Source organism: Lissotriton vulgaris, chromosome 5 (assembly GCF_964263255.1).
Source record: "Lissotriton vulgaris chromosome 5, aLisVul1.2, whole genome shotgun sequence".
NCBI classification, from domain to species: domain Eukaryota; kingdom Metazoa; phylum Chordata; class Amphibia; order Caudata; family Salamandridae; genus Lissotriton; species Lissotriton vulgaris.
Genome location: NC_141693.1, coordinates 1855887737 through 1855900327, shown reverse-complemented (window position 1 = coordinate 1855900327; position 12591 = coordinate 1855887737). Strand labels below are relative to the sequence as shown.

The 12591-nt window shown below is 48.7% G+C and overlaps 1 protein-coding gene across 2 annotated transcripts in view; it reads left to right on the top strand.

The window, feature by feature from the left end:
- The window catches only part of STAC2 (SH3 and cysteine rich domain 2), a 265421-nt gene that overhangs the window by 168927 nt on the left and 83903 nt on the right, over nt 1–12591 (top strand). The window contains exon 1 of one of the 2 annotated variants that reach the window (XM_086924338.1): nt 8560–8618. The exons of the other annotated variant lie outside the window; for it this stretch is intronic. Coding sequence (XP_086780464.1) covers nt 8604–8618 — 15 coding nt within the window. The 5' untranslated portion in view covers nt 8560–8603. Of the gene's footprint in view, nt 1–8559; nt 8619–12591 lie in introns of those variants that run through there. 2 annotated transcript variants of the gene reach the window in all.

Sequence of the window (12591 nt, the reverse complement as noted above, 5' to 3'; positions counted from 1 at the left end):
TATTGACTGATAAACACACAGTATTCATTGATTCATACAAGATGAGCACCGCAGCACTGAAGTGTGAGTGTCAAACCTATTGCTTTGCCCATGCATATTTTCTTGGACGTTGGATTGTTTGTAGATATGCATGATAATCCAGGTAAACATCTTGTATTTTGTATTTTGTGCTTGAACGCGTGAAGCTGTAGAATTAAAGGATCAATTAACCCACAAATGTTGTTGCCGAATGATTTTGCTGCCATGGTGTATTGCACACAAGTTCCTCCTGTGATGCCACAGAGCTCGCAAGGTGTCAGAAAAAGCAACAGCGCACCTGGAAGACACTTGCTTTTTTTCATAAGATGTCCTCAAGATTGAAACTCACAGCAGAGAGATGATGTGGCTGTCAGTGTCAGGAAGGAATTCTGCGAGCCTGACAGCATCAAGGCAGGTAGTCTGTGCTTCTACCATCATCAGCGCAGGAAGGTGAGGTGCCTGACAGCATCTAGAAAGCAGTGGCGGCCGCCGCAAAACTCAAGTGTGGGCGAGTGGGGGATTAGAGGAATGATAATATATATATATATATATATATATATATATATATATATATATATATATATATATATTTTTAACGTACCCGTCCTGCCGGCGATGCTGCTGGTCGCTTCGGTGCGCCTCTTCTCTCCTGCTTCTGCTGGAGTCCCAGTAGTCCCTGGGACACCAGCACAGGCTCCCCACCCAATCCCGGTGCTGCTCCATAGCATGGGAGCAGCACCAGAATTGGTCTGAGAGGCCTGGTTTGCTACTCAGATAGTGCCTAGGAGTCTGTGCTGTTTCTCCAACCCATCTGTACAACACAGCTGGGTTGGAGAAACCTAACTCTGCATGTCTGTTCAGCTGGCCTAAGACTGCCGGCCAAACCGACAATCAATCAGGTGTTTGTTAAGCGCGACTACTCACCCGTAAGGGTCTCAAGGCGCTGGGGGTGGAGGGGGAGGGTGGGTCGCAGGTTCCAGTCCATCAAGGAGGGGGTCTGTTGAACGGCCAGGATTTGAGATTTCTTGTGAAGATGGGGAGCGATGTTATCTGTCTGAGGTGGAGCAGAAGATCATTCCAGGCTCTGGCTGCGCGGAAGGAGAAAGAGCGACCTCCCGATCTGGTCTTTCTGGTGCGGGGGACCACGGCGTAGGAGAGTTGCCTTGATCGTAGGGTCCTTTGGGGTGCATGGAATTTGAGTTGGCTGTTCAGGTATGCTGGTCCGGTGCCGTGGAGGACCTTGTGAGCGTGGGTAAGCATCTTGATGGTGACTCTAGCTTCAATGGGGAGCCAGTGGAGTGTGCGCAGGTGCTGGGAGATGTGGCAGTGTCTTGGCAGGTTGAGAACCAGTCTTGCGGCGGCGTTTTAGATGTAGCTTGAGGGTGAGGTTTTTGTTTATTCAGGAATAAAGTGCGTTGCCGTAGTTGAGCCTGCTGATGACCAGGGCGTGAGTGACGGTCTTTCTGTGTTAGAGGGGGATCCATTTGAAGGTCTTACGTAGGAGGCGCAGGGTGTGGAAGAAGACTTTACAGTGCACCTACCACTCCTCCCGGCCATGGCCCAGCCCCTCCCAAGGTTCCCTGGCTCAGTCAATCAGTGGAAAAGAAATTGATAATATTGTTTTATTATCATTTTATCTTTTGCTGATTGACTCAGTGGGACGATGCTACTCCGCCATTAAGCAGGATCCGCCCCTGTGAGGGCGGATAATCTGCATGTGCGGTGAGCTCCGATGCTGGCAGTATCCGAGCAGTGAGCATCAGTGTCACACCCTCTATGGAAGTGCGTCTGTGCATCTGATTCACTTTCTATTCTGGCTTTCCAGCCTCTCATGGGCAGTGATCGCTGAACATCAGCTCCGGGTATTAACCCAGCTGTTCAGGCGCTTTTGTCATCCTGCTGTCAGATGAGAAATTGCACATATCCCTTTTGTGCCTTGAAGTAACTGTAATGTTACCTCTAGCGCCTTCTAAAATTTCAAAATAATTGATAAATGCATTGGTTAAATCAAGGCAGGGATTCTGTGTGTCTACCATCAGCAGGGCAGTGAGGTCAGGTGCCTGGCAGTATCAGGGTAGTGTTATTGTCTGTCACTATCAGGGCAACGAGTTGAAGTGTCTGCAAACATCAGGACAATGAAGTGTCTGCAAATATCAGGAAGTTTAGTCTCTCAGTGTGTCTCAGAATCAGGGCAATGAGTCAATGTGCCTGCATCAGGGAGTTGAGTCTCTGTGTGTGTCTCAGAATCAGGGCAATGAGTCCATGTGACTGCATCAGGGAGTTGAGTCTCTCTGCGTGTCTTAGAATCAGGGCAATGAGTCAATGTGCCTGTTTCAGGGAGTTGAGTCTCTGTGTGTGTCTCAGAATCAGGGCAATGAGTCAGTGTGCCAGTATCAGGAAGTTTAGTCTCTCAGTGTGTCTCAGAATCAGGGCAATGAGTCAATGTGCCGGTATCAGGGAGTTGAGTCTCTCTGCGTGTCTCATAATCAGGGCAATGAGTCAATGTGCCTGCATCAGGGAGTTGAGTCTCTCTGCGTGTCTCATAATCAGGGCAATGAGTCAATGTGCCTACATCAGGGAGTTGAGTCTCTCTGCGTGTCTCAGAATCAAGGCAATGAGTCAATGTGCCTGTTTCAGGGAGTTGAGTCTCTGTGTGTCTCAGAATCAGGGCATTGAGTCCATGTGACTGCATCAGGGAGTTGAGTCTCTCTGCGTGTCTCATAATCAGGGCAATGAGTCAATGTGCCTACATCAGGGAGTTGAGTCTCTCTGCGTGTCTTAGAATCAGGGCAATGAGTCAATGTGCCTGTTTCAGGGAGTTGAGTCTCTGTGTGTGTCTCAGAATCAGGGCAATGAGTCAGTGTGCCAGTATCAGGAAGTTTAGTCTCTCAGTGTGTCTCAGAATCAGGGCAATGAGTCAATGTGCCGGTATCAGGGAGTTGAGTCTCTCTGTGTGTGGAGAACACAAAAGTACAGTCCGCTGTTGAAAACAAGCGACTCGCTTAACAGCACACTTCTTAGAAAAAGGACATGGGCCGAGCGAATTCCAATGGACTATTTTAGAGCAACCCACTATACCCGATCATTGTCCAGATGTCGGTAAATTCCTATTCAGAATTGAGCAAAAATGGGTGTACAAACTGAACAGTGACAAGGATGGTCTTAACGAACCTATTCCATGGATGTCACTATAACAATACATAGTCTTCCTCAAAAAATCCAATACCACTGTTTACCATTTAGCGAGGATCTACAATTCCCATCATGCATCACACTCGCCCAGTAACCTCCACTGATATACCCGCCCATTTCCCTTGTTCGGTGCCTCCCCAGAAGAGCCCAGAGGGACGTTTGGAGACACTGACGGAGAGGTGAGTGCCCACAGTAGTCCTCCTCGAGCAACAATACGGGCATCGTACATGGCTATACCTCGTTACGGCCCCTATTGTTACACGTAGATGTCTCGGTCTGACACCGAGTATACTGTTACAAACTCCGTTTTTTCTTGCTATGTCCTACTGACACGGTTGAATGTCCCTGTTATTGTTCTTTTGCTAACAGAGCAGTGCTCCTATTTTACCTGAGCTCCTGCCAGGTGAGGTGAGGCGCCTTCCCCACAAGCTTTGGGTGAGTGTTACCATGTTCGTGCAAAATACGTATACGTGAGCACAGGAATAGCGCAATGTCTGTAGTGCATTCCATAATTCCATGTTGTTTTTCTCTTTTCTTTTCTTCTTATGTGACTTGTTTTTAGACTGTGGCGGAGATTCTACACCTGCCTTTCAGGTGAAATTTTCCATTTTAAATTTTATTTCTCACTCATGAAAGCAAGCAGTAGCAACATCATGGTCCTGAAGAATGCATAGGGAACACTCCTGGTAAATGCAGAAACATGTTGACCACTTGCATGTAGATATATTGTCAAATCTACCTTTTGCACCTGTTTTTAGTCTTAGGGGTCCGAGAGAAACCAATAAATCATTTTTTCTACTCGGGTCCACCTAATTTTACTCACTTTCACTCATTCCTCACTGCACTGCTTCCCTCAAGTGTAAACCTTGTCGACATCATTCTTGAGACACCACCCAACAAACACATACGACATCGGTCCTCTTACTCACACAGTCCTCACACCACTCACAGTGTGACCAGTTCTGTGTACAAACTCCAGGGTATGGAGGACCCAAATGATGAAATAATGGTGGTACAGAGCGGCAACTGATGGGAATATTTCCTGCCCAAAGTTGCATACTGAATGTTGGTTAACACTTGAATTCACACAGTCTAAGTCACATAGTGGTAAGCTTCGAGTTAAACACTGAGTTGGGACTCCTGGATACCTTTTGTTGTTATAACAATGAGTCAATGTGCCTGCATGAGGGAGTTGAGTCTCTGTGCGTGTCTCAGAATCAGGGCAATGAGTCAATGTGCCATTATCAGGGAGTTGAGTCTCTGTGCGTGTCTCAGAATCAAGGCAATGAGTCAATGTGCCAGTTTCAGGGAGTTGAGTCTCTCTGCATGTCTCAGAATCAGGGCAATGAGTCAATGTGCCAGTTTCAGGGAGTTGAGTCTCTGTGCGTGTCTCAGAATCAAGGCAATGAGTCAATGTGCCATTATCAGGGAGTTGAGTCTCTGTGTGTCTCAGAATCCGGGCAATGAGTCAGTGTGCCAGTATCAGGGAGTTGAGTCTCTGTGTGTCTCAGAATCCGGGCAATGAGTCAATGTGCCTGTACCAGGGAGTTTAGTCTCTGTGCGTGTTTCAGAATCAAGGCAATGAGTCAATGTGCCATTATCAGGAAGTTGAGTCTCTGTGTGTCTCAGAATCCGGGCAATGAGTCAGTGTGCCAGTATCAGGGAGTTGAGTCTCTGTGTGTCTCAGAATCCGGGCAATGAGTCAATGTGCCTGTACCAGGGAGTTTATTCTCTGTGCGTGTTTCAGAATCAAGGCAATGAGTCAATGTGCCATTATCAGGAAGTTGAGTCTCTGTGTGTCTCAGAATCCGGGCAATGAGTCAATGTGCCATTATCAGGGAGTTGAGTCTCTGTGTGTCTCAGAATCCGGGCAATGAGTCAGTGTGCCAGTATCAGGGAGTTGAGTCTCTGTGTGTCTCAGAATCCGGGCAATGAGTCAATGTGCCTGTACCAGGGAGTTTAGTCTCTGTGCGTGTTTCAGAATCAAGGCAATGAGTCAATGTGCCATTATCAGGAAGTTGAGTCTCTGTGTGTCTCAGAATCCGGGCAATGAGTCAGTGTGCCAGTATCAGGGAGTTGAGCCTCTGTGTGTCTCAGAATCCGGACAATGAGTCAATGTGCCTATACCAGGGAGTTTAGTCTCTGTGCGTGTTTCAGAATCAAGGCAATGAGTCAATGTGCCATTATCAGGGAATTGAGTCTCTGTGTGTCTCAGAATCCGGGCAATGAGTCAGTGTGCCAGTATCAGGGAGTTGAGTCTCTGTGTGTCTCAGAATCCGGGCAATGAGTCAATGTGCCAGTATCAGGGAGGTTAGTCTCTCTGCGTGTCTCAGAATCAGGGCAATGAGTCAATGTGCCAGTATCAGGGAGTTGAGTCTCTCTGCGTGTCTCAGAATCAGGGCAATGAGTCAGTGTGCCAGTATCAGGGAGTTTAGTCTCTGTGTGTCTCAGAATCAGGGCAATGAGTCAGTGTGCCAGTATCAGGGAGTTGAGTCTCTCTGCGTGTTTCAGAATCAGGGCAATGAGTCAATGTGCCAGTATCAGGGAGTTGAGTCTCTCTGCGTGTCTCAGAACCAGGGCAATGAGTCAATGTGCCAGTATCAGGGAGTTGAGTCTCTCTGCGTGTCTCAGAATCAGGGCAATGAGTCAGTGTGCCAGTATCAGGGAATTGAGTCTCTCTGTGTGTCTCAGAATCCGGGCAATGAGTCAGTGTGCCAGTATCAGGGAGTTGAGTCTCTGTGTGTCTCAGAATCCGGGCAATGAGTCAATATGCCTGTACCAGGGAGTTTAGTCTCTGTGCGTGTTTCAGAATCAAGGCAATGAGTCAATGTGCCATTATCAGGAAGTTGAGTCTCTGTGTGTCTCAGAATCCGGGCAATGAGTCAGTGTGCCAGTATCAGGGAGTTGAGTCTCTGTGTGTCTCAGAATCCGGGCAATGAGTCAATGTGCCTGTACCAGGGAGTTTATTCTCTGTGCGTGTTTCAGAATCAAGGCAATGAGTCAATGTGCCATTATCAGGAAGTTGAGTCTCTGTGTGTCTCAGAATCCGGGCAATGAGTCAATGTGCCATTATCAGGGAGTTGAGTCTCTGTGTGTCTCAGAATCCGGGCAATGAGTCAGTGTGCCAGTATCAGGGAGTTGAGTCTCTGTGTGTCTCAGAATCCGGGCAATGAGTCAATGTGCCTGTACCAGGGAGTTTAGTCTCTGTGCGTGTTTCAGAATCAAGGCAATGAGTCAATGTGCCATTATCAGGAAGTTGAGTCTCTGTGTGTCTCAGAATCCGGGCAATGAGTCAGTGTGCCAGTATCAGGGAGTTGAGCCTCTGTGTGTCTCAGAATCCGGACAATGAGTCAATGTGCCTATACCAGGGAGTTTAGTCTCTGTGCGTGTTTCAGAATCAAGGCAATGAGTCAATGTGCCATTATCAGGGAATTGAGTCTCTGTGTGTCTCAGAATCCGGGCAATGAGTCAGTGTGCCAGTATCAGGGAGTTGAGTCTCTGTGTGTCTCAGAATCCGGGCAATGAGTCAATGTGCCAGTATCAGGGAGTTTAGTCTCTCTGCGTGTCTCAGAATCAGGGCAATGAGTCAATGTGCCAGTATCAGGGAGTTGAGTCTCTCTGCGTGTCTCAGAATCAGGGCAATGAGTCAGTGTGCCAGTATCAGGGAGTTTAGTCTCTGTGTGTCTCAGAATCAGGGCAATGAGTCAGTGTGCCAGTATCAGGGAGTTGAGTCTCTCTGCGTGTCTCAGAATCAGGGCAATGAGTCAATGTGCCAGTATCAGGGAGTTGAGTCTCTCTGCGTGTCTCAGAATCAGGGCAATGAGTCAGTGTGCCAGTATCAGGGAGTTGAGTCTCTCTGCGTGTCTCAGAATCCGGGCAATGAGTCAATGCGCCTGCATCAGGGAGTTTAGTTTCTGTGCGTGTCTCAGAATCGGGGCAATGAGTCAAGGCTCCTGTTTCAGTGTGTTTCCTGTGTGTGTCTCAGAATCAGGTCAATGGTCCTGTATCAGGGAGTTGAGTCTCTGGGGGTCTCACTTTCAGGGCAACAAATCAAGTGATGGGCGGTATTTATGCATCCAGGCTGTGTGTGTTTCAGTATCGGCAGCAAGACTCTGTGTCTGTCAGCATTAGGGCAGTTAGTTTGTGTGTCTCAATAACAAGGTAGCAATGGTGTGTTTCGACACAGTGAGTCTGAGAGTCTGTCAAAACATTGAGTGAGTGTGTGCGCCTCTACAGATACTGTCGATCTGTCTGTCAGTACACTGAGTGTGTGTGTCTCTCAGTATCAGGACAGTTCCTCTGTGCGTTTGTCAGTATCATGCACCTGGTCTGCGTGTCTGTCAGTGCTTGGCTGGGCAGTATGCGTTTCTGTCAGCACGAGGTCAGCGAGCCCTAGTGTCTGTCAGTCTGAGGGCAGTAGCTCCGTTCTTCTCTCAGTATCATGCAATACCGACGTGCCTGTCGCTTTCTGGCTGGGTAGTATGTGTTTCTGTCAGCAACAGGGCGGCGAGTCGTATGTTGTCAGTTTCAGGGCAGGTGCTCTGTCAGTATAGTATCATGCACCTGGTCCGCGTGTCTGTCAGTGCATGTCTGGGCAGTATGTTTTTCTGTCAGCACGAGAACAGCGAGTCGTCGTGTCTGTCAGTCTGGGGCGAGTGACTCTGTGTTTCTGTCAGTGGCATGCACCTGGTTCGTGTGTCTGTCAGTGCCTGGTTGGGCAGTAGGTCAGTGCCTGTTTGGGCAGCTGTCAGCACGTGGAACGCGTGTCCTCGTGTTTGTCAGTCTGAGGGCCGTGAGTCTTAGACTGTGTGCAGGGCCTGGGCAGCACCCTTTGTGTCCGTCCGTCCGTCCGTCTCATGGTAGTGGGGAGCAGTATGTTTGCATCGGAAGAGCACGTCGGAGACTGACATTGTCGGGGCAGTGAGTGAGTGAGACGTCAGCCCTGCCTTCCTGATGTGTCATACTTCTCGTTACAAATGACTTGCGTCACTGCTGGCCTCGCCTGCGCGCCGAGCCCCCGTCTCTGCCACCCTCGCCCGCTGTTCCGCATCAAAGGAGGCGCAGGACGGCAAAGCACAAAGGATGCGCACAAAGCCCGCGCTGACACTGCAGCCGCCGCCGCCTCCCACACACAGGGCCGGCTCCTTTCATCCCGGCCGCTGCGCGCCGCGCATCTGTCTCCCGAGCGCTTAATTGGTGTCAGCCCGAGAGACGCGGCTCAGCCTGGCAGAGGGGCCCGCATCCTCGGAGGCAGCACCTGAGGGACTCTCGCTGCCGTGTGTGCGTGAGGGAAGAGGGACCGCGTCCTCGGAGCCCGCACCTGAGGGGAGGAACTGAGGGTCTCTCGCTGCCGTGAGTGCGTGAGGGAAGAGGGCCCGCTGCTGCCGGCTGCCATGTGCCCGTCCGAGGTGAGTGAGAAGGGGCGTCCAGCTGCCATGAGGCATTTGCTGCCCACTGCCAAGTGCGCGTGTGAATGCGCGTGGAGTGGCCTTCTGCCGTAAACTGGCATGTGCCTCTGTGACCAAGTTGGGGAGGGGAGTAAGGGGGGTGGGGGGTTGGGGGGGGGAAGATGGGAGTTAGACAACTTTGCAGCTACTGTCAAGTGCGTGAGTGTGCGAAGGCGCATCCTTCGGTCTGCTGGACTGGGGGTGGGGGTGAGTTGTTCTTGGAGGCCTTTGCTGTCCACTACCAAGTGCGCGTGTGAGTGCGCGTGAAAGGAACTACTGCTGTAAACTGGCATGTGCCTGTGTGACCAAGTGGCCTTTGCTGCCCACTGCTACCCAGTGCACAAGTCCTAAAAAAAGAAGTGGGCGGACGCTGTCACCTTTTGTGACGCCACGACAGGAAGTGACGTCACGAAAGGTGGCTTGCACCAGCGGGCTCATTGCCTCCCCTCGCTCACCCCTTAGCTGCGATTGTTCCACGCTTGGGGGCTCATGCTGCCTCTCAGCCCCAGGGTCACAGGGTCAGATTCCACTGCCTGTTCTCTGTTGTGTTAGCTGAAATCACTTTTAAAGCGCTTGGCCTCTCTGGGACAAGATCCGATCCCGTCCCAGAGAGGCCAAAGAGTGAAGTCCAGCTGTTTGGCACGGGGGACAGCGTCCACCCGGTAAAATAAGGGGGGGGGACGCCGTCCACCCGCGTGGTACCCCGACTCGAGCCCTGCTGCTACCCCTGCGTGTGTATATGAAGAAGTGCCTGTGGACGAGAAGAGGCTCTTGGTGTTTGCTCGACTGTGCGGGGGTGGGGGTGGGAAGGGCTGGTAGGAGGGCTCTGCAGCCACTGTGTAGTGCATGAGGGTGTATGGATGCACCTACTGCTGCCTGCTAGACTGTGCGGGGGAGGTGGAGGGCTTTGCTATCTACTGCCAAGTGCGTGTGCGTGTGTGAGTGCGTGTAGAGGGGGCCCTATTGAAGCCACTGGCCAGAGCCCATCTGTGGTGAGTGAGAAGTAGTCTACTGCTGCAAGTGCCTGTTATGTTATACAAAAGGCATAGAATGTGCAGGGGCATAGCTTCAAGGGGTGTTTGGGGTGTTACACCCCCAATAAATCTATTGTCTGGTAAATATTTGGGTACAGGTGCTTTCAGTCGGTTATGGTGATCTGACTGTCGAATTTCACCAGGAATTTAGACATTTACACAAACTAAAACGAACACTCCCTGTTTTGAAAGTCTTAAATTGTTGGTTAGTTTACAAAATATCATTTATTCACTCACTTAGTGCCCCTACCAATCTACATTTATCTACCTTTCCACTGCCCCGTAAACCCCTCTCATGCGCCATGCTTGTTGTATATTGCATTTTAACATTATATGCCTGCGTGATTGAAATTTTGAAGCTTCCCCCTCCCCCCCAACAATCTTACTGGTCAAGCTACACCCGTGGAAATGTAGTTTGCAAATGTCTTGTGTGAAATCTTCACACCAGGACATGCCTCGCATAGAAGAAAGGTAGAAACCGGCGTTCCAGAACAAAATCTGTCTCTTTGATACACTGCGGACAATTCACAAAGCAATATAAGTACATGAAGTATTGTTACAAAGGCATTTATGAGTGTGTGAAGTATTATTAGAAAGACATCTATGAGTCCCTGAAGTGGTGCTATAAAAGTTTTCTGAATGTGGGAAGTAATACTAGACAGACATCTACGAGTACCTGAAGTAGTACTACAACGGGTGTGTGAAGTAGTACTAGAAAGACATCTATGAGTGCCAGAAGTGGTGCTACACAGACATTCATTAGTGTGTGAAGTAGTACTAGAAAGAAATCTATGAGTGCCAGAAGTGGTGCTACACAGACATTCATTAGTGTGTGAAGTAATACTAGAAAGAAATCTATGAGTGCCTGAGATGGTGCTACAAAGGCATTTATGAGTGAGGATAGTAGTGCTAGAAAGACATCTACCAGTGCCTGAAGTGGTACTACAAAGGCATTGATGAGTGTGGGAATTAATACTAGACAGACATCTATGAATACCGGAAGTAGTACTACAATGGGTGTGTGAAGTAGTACTAGAAAGACATCTATGAGTGCCTGAAGTGGTGCTACAAAGACATTCATGAGTGTTTGAAGTAGTACTAGAAGTAATCTGTGAGTGCCTGAAGCGCTGCTACAAACATATTTATGAGTGTGAGAAGTAGCTCTAGAAAGACATCTATGAGTGCCTGAAGTGGTGCTACAAATGCATTCATGAGTGAGTGAAGTAGTGCTAGAAAGACATCTCTGAGTGCCTGAAGTAGTGCTACATAGACACTCATGGGTGTGTGAAGTAGTGTTAGAAAGACATCTACCAGTGCCTTAAGCACTGCTACAAAGGCATTCCTGAATGTGAGAAGTATCACTAGAAAGACATCTTCAAGTGCCTAAAGTGGTGCTACAAAGACACCTATGAGTGTGGGAAGTAATACTAGAACAACATCTATGAGTGCCTGAAGTAGTGCTACATAGACACTCATGGGTGTGTGAAGTAGTGTTAGAAAGACATCTACGAGTGCCTGAAGCACTGCTACAAAGGCATTCCTGAATGTGAGAAGTATCACTAGAAGGACATCTACGAGTGCCTAAAGTGGTGCTACAAAGACACCTATGAGTGTGGGAAGTAATACTAGAACAACATCTATGAGTGCATGAAGTGGTGCTACAAAGGCATTCCTGTGTGTGAGAAGTAATACTAGAAAGACATCTGCGAGTGCCTGAAGTGGTGCTACAAAGGCATTCCTGAGTGCAGTAAGTAGTACTAGAAAGACACAGTGGCGGTTCGTTCACTAAGGCGGAGGAGTGTTATCCCACTACTCTGAGAACAGGAGAAGAGGGAAAAATAACATGATAATAACTAAACGTTATTGTCATTATATTTTTGGATGCTGAGGGGCTGGGTTGCGGGGCAGGGCTTGTGGCTCAGTGAGGAGGAGTGGACTATGCACACTTAGCCCACTTTTCCATTTTGGTGGGCCAAGCAGTCATGTGCACTTTGTATATTCCCCACCAGGCTGTAATGGACAGCCTGGTAGGGAATATGCACAGGCTCCCTGTTCCGATCTGAGCGCCGATCTACGGCGCTCAGACCAATCGCAACGCTGTATTACAGCGTTGTGATTCGCTAAGGGGAGTCTGTGTGACCGGGTGTTGCCTGCATGACTGGCGTCAGGAAGAGCAGAGAAGCAGAGGAGAGATGAGGCCAGTGGAACAGGTAAGTGCAGTTTTTTAAATATTTTCAAACACCCCCCCGTCATCACCGCCATTCCCTACTAGCCACCACTGCAAAGACATCTACGAGTGCCTGAAGTGGTGCTACAAAGGCATTCCTGAGTGTGGAAAGTAGTACTAGTAAAACATCTAGGAGTACCTAAAGTGGTGCTACAAAGGCATTCATAAGTGTGGGATGTAATACTAGAAAGAAATCTACGAGTACCTAAAGTAGTACTATAATGAGTGTGTGAAGTAGTACTAGAAAGCCATCTACGAGTGCCTGAAGTGGTGCTACAAAGGCATTTATGAGTTTCTGAAGTAGTCCTAGAAAGACATCTGAGAGCACATGAAGTGCTGCTACAAAGGTATTTGAGTGTGTGAAGTAGTAGTAGAAAGACATCTATGAGAACATGAAGCAGGTCTACAAAGCATTCCTGAGTGTAGGAAGTGGCACTACAAAGATATCTATGAGTGCCTGAAGAAGTGCTACAAAGGCATTTCTGAGTGTGGGAAGTAGTACTAAAAAGATGTATACCAGTACCTGAAGTGGTGCTACAAGGCATTCTTGAGTGTGGGAAGTAATACTGATAAGACATCTACAAGTACCTGAAGTAATACTACAATGAATATGTAAAGTAGGACCGGAAAGACATCTATGAGTGTCTGAATTAGTGCTACAAAGGCAATCGTG